The sequence below is a fragment of the Arvicanthis niloticus genome, chromosome 3, assembly GCF_011762505.2.
Source record: "Arvicanthis niloticus isolate mArvNil1 chromosome 3, mArvNil1.pat.X, whole genome shotgun sequence".
NCBI classification, from domain to species: Eukaryota; Metazoa; Chordata; class Mammalia; order Rodentia; family Muridae; genus Arvicanthis; species Arvicanthis niloticus.
Genome location: NC_047660.1, coordinates 52,201,500 through 52,218,651, shown reverse-complemented (window position 1 = coordinate 52,218,651; position 17,152 = coordinate 52,201,500). Strand labels below are relative to the sequence as shown.

The 17,152-nt window shown below is 49.5% G+C and overlaps 1 protein-coding gene and 1 long non-coding RNA gene across 2 annotated transcripts in view; one reads left to right on the top strand and one right to left on the bottom strand.

Moving 5' to 3' along the window:
* Positions 1 to 6,664: 6,664 nt before the first annotated feature.
* Positions 6,665 to 9,247, bottom strand: LOC143441691 (uncharacterized). The gene is made up of 2 exons (XR_013109308.1): positions 8,754 to 9,247; positions 6,665 to 8,300 (listed from the first exon to the last, which is right to left on the bottom strand). It is a non-coding gene; the product is annotated as an uncharacterized LOC143441691 (long non-coding RNA).
* Positions 9,248 to 10,401: 1,154 nt separating this feature from the next.
* Ebf2 (EBF transcription factor 2) overlaps positions 10,402 to 17,152 on the top strand; it is a 198,827-nt gene continuing 192,076 nt past the window's right edge. Inside the window, exons 1-5 of the mRNA XM_034497801.3 lie at positions 10,402 to 10,899; positions 13,125 to 13,281; positions 14,258 to 14,321; positions 14,591 to 14,646; positions 15,066 to 15,139. Coding sequence (XP_034353692.1) covers positions 10,769 to 10,899; positions 13,125 to 13,281; positions 14,258 to 14,321; positions 14,591 to 14,646; positions 15,066 to 15,139 — 482 coding nt within the window. The 5' untranslated portion in view covers positions 10,402 to 10,768. The remainder of the gene's footprint in view (positions 10,900 to 13,124; positions 13,282 to 14,257; positions 14,322 to 14,590; positions 14,647 to 15,065; positions 15,140 to 17,152) is intronic.

Genomic DNA, 17,152 nt, shown 5'->3' with positions numbered 1-17,152 from the left:
CTTATTGAGTGTCCTTCCACAATCTTTCAATGCAGATCCTTGTCGCAGACTGACTTTCCCAAGTCCAGACATATTGTTTTTCATCCCATGGCCTCTCCCTCTCTTTCTCCCTTCTTACTTCCCTTAGGTAGATGGGAGTCTCGTACACCCCTGTTTCCCAGAGACGATTAGATTCTGTTCCCATTAAATCTGATGATCCGTCTGACCCATACCCTTTTCTTTTCATTCTCACAGGGACCTTGATTTAGACAGTAAGTCCTGTGACCATCTCACCAATCCATCTTCTCTCCCTCATGTTCACATTTTTTACACTTGTATTTTTACTAGGTGCCTGGAACACAAAATTGAATGAGATTCCAATCCTCTGACCCTGTGCTCCAAATTCCTACCAAAATTGAAAAAGAATATTATAATAATAAACATTATTCCTGGAAACCAGAGAAAGGTATCATTCTCATACAATAAAGCTAAAGGAATTTCTTTAAGATATATCACAGGTGGACTGGGCTGAGAGGAGGGTCTTCCTAAACAGGTGTTTCCTTGGCATTTATTTTACACCTTTTTTTCCAGATGAAAAGCTATCCTGGACGAATGGAAGTAGTCTATGAGCATGGAGTAGCTAGGAATAAGTTGGCCCCGGGGTAATGGTCTGCTCTTGGTTTGCTTGTGGGTATGAGCCAAGCACTGGATGCAGGCTGTTCTTCGAATGGAACACTTGGGATAAGTGTCAAGTGCTCTAGGATAGCTGTGTTAGCGCTGGGTTCCTTCTTTGTCTTTAAAATCCACCAGAGCTTGAATCTAGAAAAGCAAACTGTATAGTATTTCCTTTTAAAAATAATATCTTTATTAATTCTTTGAGACTTTTAAAAAGATTTATTTTTATGTATATAAATGTGTATATATAAAGATTTATTTTATGTATATAAATATGCTGTGGCTGAGACACCAGAAGAGGGCATCGGAACCAATTAAAAATGGCTGTGAGCCACCATGTGGTTGCTGGGAATTGAACTCATGACCTCTGGAAGAGCAGCCAGTGCTATTGTCCACTGAGCTATCTTTCCAGCCCCTGAGAATTTCTTACAATATACTTTGATCTTATTCACCCCCTTAACTCCATCTGGCCCATGCCCCTTTTTCCCTAACCCCCCCCCACATCCACCCCTTCCCAAATTTGTGTCTCTTTTCTTAAAATCTTATTATATTTTTAATAACCCACCAAATCCATTTATGCTGCCCATGCATTCATGGGTGTGGAACTATCCATTACAGCATATTTGACCTACCTGCAGTCACATCCTTAAAAAAATCTGACTCTCCCTCTCCTATCAGTACCTAACCTGTTAGGAGATGGGAGATTGAGAGTCCCTCCCTTGTGCTGTGCTAGAATGATGACTGGATCTTGCCAGGTCTTGTTCAGGCAATCACATCTGCTGTGAGCTCATGATTTATAATAAAAAAGTTATTCAAAATAAAGAAAGGAAAGGAAAGGAAAGGAAAGGAAAGGAAAGGAAAGGAAAGGAAACTGGGTTAATCATACAATCAAATAAATATATAATTTAGGAAACATTTATGCCATATATATGTTTTGTTTATGTAAATATAGAATGACTAGAGAGGTGGCTCAGTAGTTAAGAACACTGAGTGCTCTTGCAGGGGACCTTGATTCAGTTACTAGCAGCACCTACATGGTGACTCACAACCATCTCTAACTTCAGTTCCATGGGGTGTTGTGCCTTGTGGCCTGCTGGAACATGTGGGTACAGACCTGTGTGTTCAGGCAAGCAGGCAAAATACCCACATGCACAAAATACATTTTAAAAAAATGCATAGATTGTTTTTGCATTTGACTTCTAACATGCATTATACATTTGGTTTGCTTTATTTAATTTTATATGTACCTGTGTTTGCCTGCATGAGTTTTATACGCACATGAGTTTGCCTATAGGAGCAGGAGGAAATGAGAAGAGGGTGCACCATTCCCCGGAACTGTAGTTTGTCTCCTGGTTTCCTGCAGTCACGTGGGTGCTGGGAACTGAAGGAAGGTCCTCTGCCAGAGCCACCACTCCACACCCTGAGGAGCCACCACTCCACACCCTGGCATCGAGGACTTTATCTTTTTTGTTTTGGTTTGTTTTTCTTTTGAGACAGGGTTTCTCTGTGTAGTCCTGGGATTCTTTTTGTAGATCAGGCTGGCCTAGAACTCAGAGACCCACCCACCTCTGCCTCCTAAGTGTTGGGATTAAAGGCCGTGTACCATTACATCTGGCCCAAAGAATTTATCTTCAGGAAGGCATCATAGCTGTGTTTCCACAGGTAGAGCCAGTGGGCTGTTCCTCCCAGCATTGTTTATCAAGGAGAATCTGAAACAAATGAAATGTACATTGGCTAAACAGTTTATGGAGTGTTGGGTGGCAGTGGTACAAGTGTTTAATCCCAGCACCTGGGAGGCAGAGGCAGGCCAGTCTCTACAAATTCCAGGACAGCTGGTCTACAGTGAGTTCCAGGACAGCCAGGGCAACATAGAGAAACCCTGTCTGAAAAAACAAAGCCAAACAAACAAACAAACAAACAAATTACCAAACAAACAAATAACAACAACAACAACAACAAAACACTTTATGGAGCATGTAAGATGACATGGTAGAGCTAAACATTACTGCAGAAAATATTTAAAAGTGTTAAAAACCATGTGTGTTAAAGAAGCCAAAATGTGCCGGCAGTGATGGCTCACGCCTTTAATCTCAGCACCTGGGAGGCAGAGGCAGGCTGATTTCTGAGTTTGAGGCCAGCCTGGTCTACAGAGTGAGTTCCAAGACAGCCAGGGCTATACAGAGAAACCCTGTCTCGAAAAATAAAAAAACAAAAAAACAAACAAAAAAGCCAAAATGTTACAACTTGGTGTATAACTATGTTCCCATTTATAATTGGTAGAACCACTCAGAAAAAGCAGACTTGGAGTGGGGTGGGAGAGATGGATCAGAGGTTAAGAGCACTGGCTGCTTTTCCAGAGGACACAGGTTTAATACTCAGCACCCACCACACCCCTCAGAACCATCTGTAACTGGTTCCAGGAAATCCAACATCTTCTTATGGCCTCCTCAGGCAACACACACACACACACACACACACACACACACACACACACACACACACACAGAGAGAGAGAGAGAGAGAGAGAGAGAGAGAGAGAGATACAAAGAGGCATGCACACACACATGCACAGGCATACACAGACACACACGGTACACAGAATACATTCAGGCACAAGACTCATACACATAAAATTTTCGAAGGAAAGACTTGGAGAAATGTGCTCAAATGTTAACGGTAGTTACTTAGACTGATGTGGTTATGAGTGGTTGTTAGTCTCCTTTGCTACTTTTGTTTATGTATTCCTTCAGCGAACACTGGTTGCCTTTGCATCAAAAGTGCACTAAAAAGGGGAGCTTTGCCAACTTGAATTTGGAAACCTTATTCCTCAACTTCCACATCCCTTTCTGCCTCCAAGCTCACTCTGCTTGGGTTTTCAAGCCTTTCACCTTCTCTGCAGCTCCATTTAACATGGATTGTGGAAGGCATTGTTGGCTCCAGAGCTCATTTCTCAGGAGACCCAGCCTTAGGTCGCTTCAGGAGAGCTGAGCTTTGTCCCAGACCTCTGCAAGAACCACCAATTGACCAGCATTTGTCACCAACTTCCGGTAGGTCACAGAACCTGAGGGCCTTCCCAGAACTCCTTCGCCCTTCCTGCATTTCTCCAGGGAACCCTCACCCCCATCCCCAGCCAGACCTCCAGGTCCTCAGCTTCCCCACTCCTGGTTTGCGTGCAACTTGCCATTATTGACTGGACAGACAGTCAAATGCTGTGTTTCCTCCTTGGAAGATGTCACCTCTTGGTTGCCTTCTGGGCCCTCTGCCAGCTGCGGGTAAGAAACAGGTTCCAAAGCACTTTCCTCGATAGAATTTCATGTGTAAGGCAATTAGAGTCCACTGAGGAAACCTGCACCCAGTCCAGGCCAAAGTGCATGTGCAGCAGTAGGCGGGCCCCACGGACAGAGGTGTTGGGGTGTTGGGAGCACAAGGACTCATGAGGACACAGTGTGTCTACTATGTAAATACTGAACCTACATGCAACACACACGTGCAGGAGCGGGAGAGAAGCTTTTATTGAATACCTACTACGTGCAGGATGCTTTCTAAGTTATCTTTTGCTTGTAAAACAAAGGAAGCTTCTGAGGGAACCACATCCCCATTTTACCACTGAGAAGTTAAAGCTTAGAGGAATTAGGTCAAATGCTAGTTTTTAACCGGAGTCCACAATGCCTGTAGCGGTTTTCCACCTCACGGTCCCAAGGTCTGGAGACAACTGAAGCAACCGGCCTACAAGTGCAGGAGGTGAGTTTCTCAGCCGGTAGACCAGCGCCCCCTACGAGGCGTGGCGCTCATTACCCTAACCCACAAGTTCAGGGGTTTCTTCAGCCTTGGACCTTAGGAACTTTGTGATCTCCTGCCTAGAGAGCCTTGTCTGCGCTCCTTTAGATCAGCGTAAATAGACTTGTGTCGCCTCTCCTGAGACACCAGGTCAAAGCTGCCCGGATTCGGGAACCGACTTGTTTTCTCAGCTGAAGTCTATGCGGTGCATCTTGGACCTAACTTCTCCAAAGTCTTGGAAGGTGCATGATGGAAGTGGGGTTCCACGACGTTTCTAGGCCTCGGGCAGAGTTTGAAGAGACCCCATCCTTAGAGGTCCAATTTCCAACTGGAAGCCACGTATTCAGCTCAAGAGTCCTTTCTCGATTTGCATTCCTACAACCGAGGTGTGTGGTGTGGCCGGAGGTGTCGGTGTGCGGGATGTACATTGAAGAAGATCGCTAGTGCCTCCTGGACTGAAATTCGAACTGGTGTGATATTTGTAGCTGCCTCTCTAAACACACACGCACATGCACACGCACACACACCCCTACCTGGAGAATGACTTGTGGAGGTTAGTGTTTCATGGAGAAAAAAGTTGGATCAAGAAGCCATGAGTGGTTGTTTTGGGGTTGGGAGGAGAGAAAAGGGCCTAGTGGTTTCTTTCTGTCACCCCCGACGGGTTCAGAACCAGAGCTCCCCTGGGGGCAGTCTCCCCCCGACCCCCACCCGGCACTGAGCACTGAGTGCCCGACGAGTGTGCGTACCAAGTGTGTACGTGAGTATACGTGTGAAATGTGGCGGCGCCGGCCGCTGTGGAGTGTGCGCTCCGCAAAAATATGAATAATCAACACATCGCTCACACCTCCGCCGGGAGCGGGAAGGGAGTTGGGAGGTCCCGCGGGCTTTCCCCAGCCGGCTGGCAGGGGGTGGGGGGACCACCAAGGAAAGAAAGGTGGGGGGCATTTCAGAGAGGCTCTCTGCTTGTCTCAAGTGAGCTGAGAAACTAGGAAAGGGGGGGAAACGTTAGGAGAGTCACATTTAATTTTTCCCCCTTTTAAAGGCCATCTCCTGCCTATCCTGTTTGGAAATGAAAGACCAGTGAGGGGGTGGTTTTTCTGCTTATCAGCGGAGCTGTCACTTGGCACGCCCCCTCCCCCCAAAGCTCACTTTGCAACTCAGCGATGTGGAAGTACATACACCCACGGAAACCGTGTCAATCTAAATGGCGGAACTCTCAGGTAGTGCCTGGCACCCCAAAACTTCTTGGTAAACATCCTGCCTTTGTGCATCTGTCCCTTCCTGATCGTGGCTCCCTGAGTACAATTTGGGACAGTATATACGGCCTTTCTGCATAGGTTTCTGTAAGTGTCTGAAACCAGGCCAGTTTGTTTAAACGTGGCCCCAAGGAAAGGGGCCTAGTCTAGTCTAGACACCCAGCACAGGAGACGCTGAATCCTAGTGTTAAGAGTAGAAGCTGCCAGTCTACCTGTGTACTATCGCAGACCTTAGCCATTTCAGCGCTGCCAACGGCCCAGCGCAGATGACACCAGGGCTCCAAACGCCGCTGTTATAGTTGTTGCCATCGTTGGTATTGTTGCTTCTCCTTACCTTTCCGCACTTTGGCTGGGTTCTGTCTTCCGGACTTTTTGCGATCGCTCAGAATGAGCGAGTAGAAAAAAAAAAAAAGTTCTTTTAAAGCACACATCTTTGCACTCGCTACCAAGGAGGCTTGAGGGAAATAGAGGATGGGCTGGGAAGGTGGAGTTCAGAAAGACTTTTCTGGAGCTTCCACAAGTGTTTTTGGTAAACTGACTTGGGCACCACACCGGTGCGCCTATAAAACTTTCTATATCGTAATCTTAGTATTTCTGTAGGTGGTCCCACTTGACTCTGTTTCATCGTGTTAAAAACAAATCAAAATCGAACCCAAGTCTAATGGAATCGTCCTTAAAGGAAATTTCTTGGTGTGGACGCGTGAGATACTTATCATGAAGCCACAAATGAATTAATTTCTTTGCTCTCCCCTTTCTGGGGAATTTACACTTATGGACTGCACAAACCTAGTTTCTGGAAGGAAAAAAGGGCCCAGTTTGCAATTTGGTGTGGGAGTCAATGAGGTTAGAATTTTTTATATAAATTACAAATTGTGGATTAAACACTCAGTAGGGCTATGAGATAGAGCAAAGCCATTTGTTGCTAGTTGGGCAAATAAAATTCCAAATTAAATAAAAACAAAAACTGGCAAATGAAAAATGCTTGATCTAAGACAGGCTATGGAGCCCAAACCTTTTTAATTTACACAGCGCATACTAGCTTTCCAGGCTCATCGAATTTCTCAGGAAGGGTCCAGGTCTGTGCTTTGGGCTGCATAGAGGCACACAGACATACACAGACACACACACACACACACACACACACACACACACATACGCGCGCGTATGTGTGTGTGTGTGTGTGTGTGTGTGTGTGAGAGAGAGAGAGAGAGAGAGAGAGAGAGAGAGAGAGACAGAGAGACAAAGAGAGAGACAGAGAGACAGAGAGAGACAGAGAGAGAGGATTGTAGGATGAGGGGTGTGTTATGACGCCTGGTGGGCACTCCACAAACCTCTGACATAGAGAAGCGCGCAAGGTGTCAGGGCTGGTAAATGCCGGACCAACCGGGCCTTAAAAACAATTTTAGACTGAACATACTGTATTAAGCTGAAGTAAAACACGAACAAGGGGGAGGGGGGAATCCAAACCTGGACTCTGGTATTTTAGAAGGGCGAACAAAAGCAGTGACAGTGTATGAGATGGGATCCCAAACCACTTCCCCACTTTGTGTAAATAGATGGTCGTGAAAAACAGAAATACAATGAGCTCTGGATTTTTCTCGAGGATGGAACCCTGAGACTCCCCAGTCCTGAGCGGAGGGAGGCCTGGTACCCTGCCCAGCTTTGGGGCTGGGAGTGGGGGCGGGAATGGGGGGGGGGCGCAGCTCCTCCAACAGGGTCCTGGAGCCGCTCCGGGCGGGGTTTGTGTTGCAGGTTCCTAATGGAGGGTTATTCTCATGTAGCTGGAGGCAAAGGAGATGGGGCCAACTCTCCGGGAGCTAGGACTGATCGCCTCAGTCAGAAGCACCGCTTCTTTGGCGCGGGTGGTCAATCTTCTGCCACCCCTCCCTAAGACCTTCACAAACAAAATCAAAGCCAAGGGTTGGCAGAAAGGCGTTCGGCGCACACAAGCGCTACAGCTTGGGGCACAAGGCCGACTGCTCCTCTATGCTCTCGGTCTGGAACTTCATCTATGCCTAAAAGGAACTTCTGGACTCTGGGCTGGCCACCCTTGGGACCCCAAGCGGCCGGTCCGCAGGCTGTCCCCAGGGTCCAGAGGGGCCTCAGGGGCGAGAGGTTCCCTCAGTGCAGACGACTAAGAGCCAAGCGTCCCACTGAGTTCTAAAGGGAGGGCACCCACACACTGTCTCCCAGCAGGGCACCACCACCACCCTCAACTTGTCACTGGGGAGGAGGGAGGTGAGACGCCACCGGGTATGCTTTGGAGAAGGCAGCAGGGAGCTAGGAGAAAGGAACAATTCATTCGCTTCCTGAGGGGTATAATTTGGGCGGCAGCTGTTACTGGTGAGAAAAGAGACGTCAGCGACCTTGGCTCTGCCCTTTAACCTGGGGCCTCTAGGGGCCGACGGGCCGGGCTAGGCCGGAGCCCGAGGCTGCCCCTCAGCCCCTCAGGCTCTCTGCATCTTTCGCGAACATTTTCGAGGTGTAGCTGATCAAAGTCTCCTTGGGGAGGTTAAAACAAAACTACACAAAAGCCAGCCGTTTCATCCACACGTCAGAGGGCTCACTGGCTGGTCCACACTCTTCACCGAGGAACCTGAGGCCTTTGACCAGCTGGAAACAGGGCCCGGGCAAGAAAGAGAAGGACAAGGGATTACTTAAATTCAGCAGACTTAAAAACAAAACAAAGCAAAAACAAAAACACTACAAAAAAAAAAAAAAAAAAAAAAAAAGACCTAGCAGGCCCGGTTCGAAGCCTCTAGGTGATTAATTTTTCCCGGGGTCGCAATTATCCGTACAGTCTTGTGTAACCGAACTGCGCAGCTGAAAGCACAGAGGTGGATCTTATCTCTACCAGCTTCTCCGCCACCCTCCGTCTTCTGGTGGACAACTGCCTTATGCAAGTAAGCCTTTCATTCCATTTTCTCATACCCAACTGTACCACAAACCGCCCCTCCTCCCTTTTATGCCACTTGGGAAGGCCAAGCTAAAGGCCTGGAGTTAGGGTACACCATCAACGCGACTCCAGCCTCCTCCCCCGCCACCCCCCCCCCCCCCCACACACACCTAGTCTGTGCAAAGAGGGCTCGAGCCCCCGGCAGCTTTCAAGCTAGTTTCTGCTGTAGAGAGAGACCAAATCTAATGGAGCACCATCCCGCCTGCGCAGTCTGTAGTCGCAGTTTGCCCCCGAGGTGAAGTGACGTGCTCAGGTGGTCCCTTGCTGTGGAAAGTCGCAGTGTCTGAAAGCGCAAGCTTCCTGTTCGTTCGCCAGGCAAACGAGCACCCCAGGCGCTGTGTCCTCTAGCGGCTAACTCTCGCAGTTCAGCTGTGAGCGCTCACCTACAGCTAGGGGGTCCGGTCAGGAGTCAATTGACACTCAAACCTGAGCCCTGAGTAGGGAGGAAAGTCTCCCGACTGTAATGATGCTGGGAGGCTCGGGTGCAGTCGCTCGAACCGCGGCGCAGCTGATTGTCTCCTCTACGGCAGATGGTCTTTGAGCACAGATTTGCATTCATTGTCTTCAAATCTGTTTTCGCGCTGGCGTTCTAGATTTCAACAGAAGATCTACGCGCAGATCAGAATACAAAAAGAGAAGCAAGAAAATAACACCCAGCCAGGAGGATTTTTTTTTTTTAATAGGCACCTCCAGCCGTCTAGGGTTTCAGCTATTTTGTGGAGCCGCTGCTTCCCGACCACCAACCTCCGCGACCACAGCGCGCTCGGCGGGCAAAGTTTCCAGGACTTCTTCACAGACGCCTCGTGCCTCCAACCCGGGTTCCCCGGGCTTCAGGGAGAGGAGATAAAAAAAAGGGGGGGGGGAGGATTGGAAACTACACCCCGCAGTTCTCAGCCAGCCACGCTGTCAGCAACCTTTCCCATCTGCAAAGGTGCGTGCTCCCGCCCTCCTGGGGCTGTTTTCCTTAGCTCCTCCACCATTTCCCTTCACAGTATATTTATTTAAACTGCACTTGAGCCTCATTCGTCCACACTCCGCTCTCGCCTTCCTTCATCTCTTCTCTCCTTTTAACACTTGTGGCCTTCGCACGAAATGATAGCCTCCCTGGAACTCTGAGACTTGGTAGACCGGTTCAGGAAGATGGATACCCTGAGGGGGGGCGTTGTTTGCGAAAAGCATAAATACAGGTGGTCACTTTCTGCTTGCTGGCAAGCGTGCACACTAGTCCAAACCCCGGGAATGTATCTGTAGGGTCCCCCGCAGGCGACAAAAACCTGTATCTAGAGGCAAATCCGCGCAGGCTTCCTGCTCCCGCGATCGGAGAGAACCATCATGTTCCCAACTCTCAGAGTCCTGTTACTCTGTTTTAGTGCAGGATTTGGGGACCCCCTTCCCACGCAGACCAAACATTCGGGGCTCTGGCCCGCACTCGGTGCTTGTGGCTTGCTGTAGCCTTTCACCTCCCGGGTTTCGGGCAACGCAAAGCTTGGCTAACGCCGCGGGAGGACGTCCGCCCGGCTTGCCCAGAGCCGGCCAATCCCGGGCGTCCATGCAAATGAGGCTCCTTATCGGGGCTCGGCTCCGCCTCCCGCGGCCCGGGTTGTAGTAACCATTCATGGGGCCCGCGCGCTGCAGCAGCCCGGCTCTGCGGCGCTCTCAGCTACCGCCTCCTCCCCGCTCCGGGTCTTCCCCTTCCTCTTACAACTGATCCTGTTGGGGATTTTTTTTTTCTATATCAGAACGGTGGGGAGGAGCAGGGAGGGGGAACAAGGAGGAAGGGGAGAGATCAGGCAGCTATCTATCTCCTCCTGTTTTTCCCAGAACAGGTGATGCTTCTAAATTGTGGCCACTTTCTGGAGAACGTTCTGCAGCTGGAAGGATGCGGGCGACCTAGAGTGGAAGCCCGGAGGCGGCAGATCAGAAGCCACTGAGGATAAAAACGCAAACTTCTCTTTACTTGGAGGAAAGGGCTGGCTATTTCTTTCCAAGAGGGCCCTAAACTTCGGCCCTTGCCGCCTTTCTCGGATTGCTTTGGAGAACACCATTTGCTGGCAGCATTGGAAAGTGAGGACGGTGTTGTCGTAAAGTCACTTTTAAGGCGACAGTAGAGGACCAGACTTTTTAAATGTTTGGGATTCAAGATACGCTAGGAAGAGGACCATCTCTGAAAGAAAAGTCGCTGGGTGCCGAGATGGATTCGGTCAGGTCCTGGGTCCGGAATGTCGGCGTGGTGGATGCCAATGTCGCGGCTCAGAGGTAATGAGACTGGAGCCGTTGTGCTCTGAAAGTCTCTGGTTGTGTCTGTCTCCCCGTGTACCTCTTTCCTCTGCTCCCTCTCTTTCTCTCTGTCCCTGTCTGTCCTCCCAGGCCGTGCGCACTGGTGCTTTCCCTGGGCGGGCAGGTCGCTGCGGCCAGGGGAACCCTTTTTCCGCAGTCGACACTGGAGTTTCTGAACTACCGAGGTCATGGGTGTTTCTCCTTTACTTCTTCTCCACAGTCCATTCTTTTGGGGTAAAAAAAAAATTATTAAAAGTAGAATTCAAGCTCACACCAAGGCGTTTACTCCCGGACTCTAGCTGAGTGGCGCGTGAAGATCTGAGCTGGCAGCCGGCACAGAAGCAGAGCCGGCTTTCCGGTCACTCCTAGGTTCCCCCACGCTGCCTGCGAGAGCCTCTCCTCCAGCATCTTTCAGGATGGCTTGGAGACTCGGGAGCCCAGCGGCCAGATGGTGGCGGCGGCGAGAGGATCCGGAGAGGCCTGAGCAGCTGCAGGGAAAGCAAGGCAGCCGGGAGCTCTAGGAAAGGGGACAAGCAAGCGAGTCCTGGGTGGGAGAGAGTGGGCCAGACAAACCGGGGAGGCTGAGGATGGACCGAAGCACAGGAGCAGTCGGGGAAGAGGAGAAAATGGAGTTCCGTTGCCTGAGCCGCAGAGAAGACCAACCTCCAGTTTTGCGGGTTCCTCAAGTTGATTTTGTTTCCAAATCTTCGTGTGTATGGATGGTTAAGACTTGTCTAGGGTTTCATCCCACGAAGACATTCCAGTCCCGCTTCTCATCGTCGCTTCTGAATTGAGATTTGTGGCCTTCGCGTCCAGATCTTCAGGAAGCAGCTCCTTTACCATCTCCAAGAGCCCACAAACTTCTTCCACGACTCTTCTCTCTCCTTCCGTGCTCTGCGCCAACCTCCTTAAATCTGGACTTCACATTGAGAAATGACCCCTTTTGCAGACAGGCCATATCTCCAGGTGTCCCGGGTAGAGCGAACTGGCCCTTCAAGGAGTGGCAGCAAAGGCCACAAGCCGGACGACTGAAGTGGCAGCTGTGGTACCCGATTGCCACCCCTCCGGAGCCGAATGCTCAGTTGTCCCTGAAGCAGATGGTACTTCGCAGAGGCCGCGGCTCTCGAAAGCGGTCTGGGGGCTCGCTCCAGCGACAAGCCGAGGGAACCAAGGCAGCTCCGTAGATCTGCTCCTTAGTGGGGCTTAATGACATCTCCTTCCTGTCTTCCTGTCCGAAATAAAATTTACTTTACTAAAGTTTGAAATGGCAGTCTGTGGTGGTCTAGCCAAAATTATACACTTTCAAAAAAGTGCCTGCGACCGTGCCCAGCAGAAGAATCCAGAAGACCTCAGGGCCACCAGGCTGCCCTCACCATCTGTCAATTCGCCAGCTCCACAAGGTTTTTAGTCAAATGTGGCACAATCAGAGACAGGTATATAGAGAGGTCCTGTGTACACATTCAAGGCTCGGGAGCTCTCCCGGCCTAGCTTTACAGAGTCAGGGAATTGGAGAAAATCCTTGAACGAGGATCGCCCAGGTCTCTGGCCAGGACGCTGATTGTCTCTTAACATTCTGGCTTCTTCTGGCTTCTCCACGTGGAGCCGCTCTTGTAGGCGAAGGTCCTCAGTAGCAAGTCCTCGACCCTGGCCCACTATTGCCAGCAACGACTGTAGGGATTTTTGCGGTGATGCTGTCCTGGATGCAAATTTCGATAGAGTAAGGCAAATTGTGAGGGCAGAGGCTTGGGCTCCAGGCTTCCTATCTTGTAGTTTGTGGACCAGGTCCAGAAATTCATTAGCCAGGAGTTAAAGGGAGTCACTTGTTCAAATGCAAAAAAACCCCTATCCCTATCTGTGCCACAGCTTTGAGTTTTGGGGCAGGCACCTGGGGTTTAGAAGCACTTTCTTAGGACTTCGGCCCGGCAGCCCTGGTCTTCAGTTCTACTAAAAGTGAATTTTGACGGGATTCTGGGCGGCTGTATAACTGGGCGGTGGAAGGAAGGTGTCTATTGCAACTCCTCTAAGGAAGCGTGTTTCTTAATCAGAAATGATAAAGTCTCTGAAGGTTTCGGGTCTTGGGTTCCGGGCAGTGGACTTACTGGTCCTTCTGCAACGTCGTTTGAACATGTTAGTAACTACCTAACACCCAGTCTTTCTCTCTTTCCCCCCTGTCCTGTTTCTGTCTCCCAACATTTCCCGTGCAGCGGAGTTGCCCTGTCCCGGGCCCACTTTGAAAAGCAGCCTCCTTCTAATTTGCGGAAATCCAACTTCTTTCATTTTGTCCTGGCGCTCTACGATAGGCAGGGACAGCCGGTGGAGATTGAGCGCACGGCCTTCGTGGACTTTGTGGAGAACGACAAAGTAAGCGGACCCCTTAAACCTTCCCCTCCCAACCCGGCACTAAGGATTCCATCTGTCACTTGTGACACTCCCGCTCGCATCATCAGGGATGATAAATTGAGGCGTCTCACCCTCAGCTTCTAACTCAGTGGATTTTCCCGGCACCTCAATGAGCCCCTACTCCGAACCAGAGGCTTGCGGCTGTGCGCCCTAGCCTTAGGGTCAGTAATAGCAATAGCGGCAGGCCATTGATTGACCCCCGCGGAAAAAGTACTTTAGACCTAGTTTTAAAAGTATATCCAACGCTGCTGCTGTCAGTCTCCAGGGTTTTTTTTTTCCCCCGAAATTATTATTGTTATTTTCTCTCTGCAGCGGGAAAGAGGGCAGGGGTGTAGGTGGGTCGATTGAGTTTTATGTGGGAACTCAGGCCAGCCTTCCATGGCTTGCTTACTCCCCCAACGACTGAGCGCCTCCCTTGAAGTCAAACTCTAATTTGAGAGCTACTTTGAGCCTAAATGAAGGGTTGTTTACCTAAACTAATATATGCCCAACAGCAGGGATGAGACTCATTGGCTCAGCAAAGAAAGGGAAACCTGGGGTAGCACATTGCTAAGCCCCTGGGCCCTGCAAATGGTCACTCCCGGCTTTTTTTGCGGAATGGCGGCTAATGTTGCTTTTTCTAAAGGACAGACAGGCATAGCCTTTTTTTTTTTCCTTGCAGAGAGTAGCCCAGGAGCTCATCAAGGTCAGATAGACTGGGTGCTGCCTGCTAAAAGACAGCACTGGTGCTGGAGTCCGGGCAGGGGTGCGATTTTTTAAAAGAGAGACAAGGGCTGGTGAAGGGCAAGCGGCTATAGGCCTTGACAAAATTCCTAAGATGGCCAATGGTGGGAAATGCTCCTTGACCATTGGTCTGAGTCTGGACCCGGGGTTGTGTGTGTGTATGTGTGTGTGTGTCACTGAAAAGTTTAAGAATGAAGGGTTTCTGTCTTTTCAGGAGCAAGGCAATGAGAAGACCAACAATGGTACCCATTACAAGTTACAGCTCCTTTACAGCAACGGTAAGTGGGCAGGCACTCAGTCATCAAGCAGCCAAGTCTGGTAGCTGCTGTGGCTACCTCCTACTGTGCTTGGGAGGTAGAAGGCTAGTGAGGGCAGGCCTGTGGGGAGCCTTGGTCCGGGATGGGAGTCGAGGGGTGTCTCCCTTTATGTCAATTCCATCTAGGTGTCTGTGGCTTGACTGACTGGATCAGGCTCCAGGACAGGGAAAGAGTTGAGGTGGGAGAGGGTCTTTGCCATTCTTGCCAACCGCTTGTCCCCTCCCACGCAGGTGTCCGCACAGAGCAGGACCTCTACGTCAGGCTCATCGACTCTGTCACCAAACAGGTGAGACTAGAAGGGAGCCTACCGATGGCTCCCTACTTCCTTGGGTTGTCTGGTGACTTCTGCCTCTTGCATGATTTACAGCATGGGATTCACACTTCTCTTTACCTCAAGTCCACTCTTGGGGAGCCCCCTCCCCCTTGCTCTGGTAGCCCTGTTTCATCTGCTATGGGGAAATGCTGGGCGTTGGGAGGTAATAAATGAAGGGCTGAAGACAGCAAACAATTATTGAAGATTCAGTTCGCTGGAGAATTCCTCTTTGCTAAGAACTAAGGGCAAACTTCTTCTGGCTGTATTAACCAGGCAAAGACTCTGGTTCTGTGCTGCCTGAGAGGAGGGAGCTCTCCCAACAGCTAGTGAGAGGGAACTGATTTAGTGCTTGTTTTAAAGCCTCCACCCTGTCCATGTCTCCTTTCTGACAGCCCATAGCCTATGAGGGACAGAATAAGAACCCTGAAATGTGCAGAGTTCTCCTGACACACGAGGTGATGTGCAGGTAAGAGGCACCTTTTCCTTGGGCTTGACTGGAAAGCTGGGGGAATCCTGGGGCTGATTTGCCAAGGGAACCTGGTAGATTTGTCCCTGAGCTGATCTGGAGTTCAGAAAACCCTCCTAGTCTTTAAGGCTTAGGACTGGGAAATGTAAACCAGAAAATGGATTTCATCCACCTGATTTTCCAGTTTCTTCCACAGGGTGGGAAATCTCAGCTGCTGCTTAAGCATCAGGCAAGGCTTCAGGTTGAATTTGGGGTCGAGGCTCCCACCAGTCCCTGTTACAGCTTTGCCTGCTTAGGGTAAATTTCTGATAGAGCCACTTGTGGAGCTTCTGCTGGGCCCCAGGCACCACCAGAGGGCTGAGAGGCCTGTTTCCAGGCACTGCCCTGGTCCTAGGCCTCTGTCCTTGGAGAGATGCCTAGGCTTTTCATCCCCTGCTGGTAAAGTCACTTCTCCCACTGCAAGATTTCACAGCAGAGTCATTTCTTAGGTCAAGAAGGAATTGTGGGACAGAAAATTGTTTTGCCGGGGGAGGGGCAGGGAACAAATAAATGCACAAGGAGAAACTGGTGCTCAGGACATCTGAGGTTCCAGGAGAGATGGATTCAGAGGATCACACTGTGAATGGCACAGTCTATTGGAGTTTCTGGCTTTCCCACCTTTCCTCCAGGGCTCAGTTCATTCTATTTTGAGCCATGCACATTGCCCGATTTCTTCTACTTAAACAGAAGAAAATAGATGGCTATGGTGGTGTAGGGAATTCACTCTCACATTTGGTCTTTCAACTAATGTTTTCGGAGTGCCCGGCGTGTGCTGTCTAGCACATAGGGCGTTAATACCATAAACGGGAGGGAACATCCAGAGGAGACACTCATTTCAGTTGGAAACGGCAAAGTCTGTTTTGTACACACACATCTCCCTCTCTCCACAGTTTGACTGGAGAAAAAGCCTTGGTTTTCCTTCAGCCTCTTCTCATTCTGGGCAGTTTGGGGATAACTGCAGGACACCTGACTTAGTAGGGTTCACCTTAGGCAGCTCTCTAAAGGCACCCCCCAACCCTTTAACCCAGCCAGGATAAAGTCATAACAACCGGACATGCTTGTTCAGGTTGTGGCCAACTATTAGAAAAACAAATTCACCAACAGGTAAAGTTCACCAACAGAAGCGCACTGAGGTGCCACAGCCTGGGAAGGCCTGGGCCTCCGGTAGAGTTACTCCATTACCTCAGAGCACTTGACAGACCTGGTCAAAATGAAAATACTATTCTAAGATGTCCTTGTTGGTAATACCCAGACTACATAGTCACATCGATTTGATTTGGTTGGCTAGTCAAAAGGAGGTTTCCTCTGTCACTACCTGTTAAGTATCTTTGTTTGGAGAGACAGCCTTAAAAGATAAGAAAGGCCCAAGTAGTCCACCGTCTATGATGCCTTCCCATCACTTTAAATAATAATCAGAACACCGCATGCAGCGGTAGTTAAGGATGACATTTTTATTTTTTTAAGCCTAATCAAATCCTCCTCATTTTATGCTGTTTAAATAGCAGCATCAATTTTTAAAGCCTCTAGTTTAGTCTGCATTAGTAACACAATATAAAAATTTAATGTACTGTAACTTCTCTGCAGTGTAGAGCCGGCAAGATGTACTCTTACTTTCTCTCTAGATTCTCAAACAAATATTAATTATAGGTGAATAAATGATCCATTGGCTAGGTTACTGTCTGTAGTGTGTGGATGCATGCGTGTTTGTGAGGTGTGTGTGTGTGTGTTTGTTCATGTGTGTGTATGCATGTGTGTCTCTGTGTGTGTGTCTCTGTGTGTGTGTCTCTGTGTGTGTGTGTCTGTGTGTGTGTGTCTGTGTGTGTGTGTGTTGGAAGATGAGAGACATGTGAGTCCATAGGCACAAGGGAACTTTTCACTAGTCAAAAAGGGCTGATTCTCCTGGAAGGGGGGAAGTTCCTTCTTCATTTGAACAGCTGTGAATGGTGGAGCATGAATGAGGTGCCGAGTTCTTCA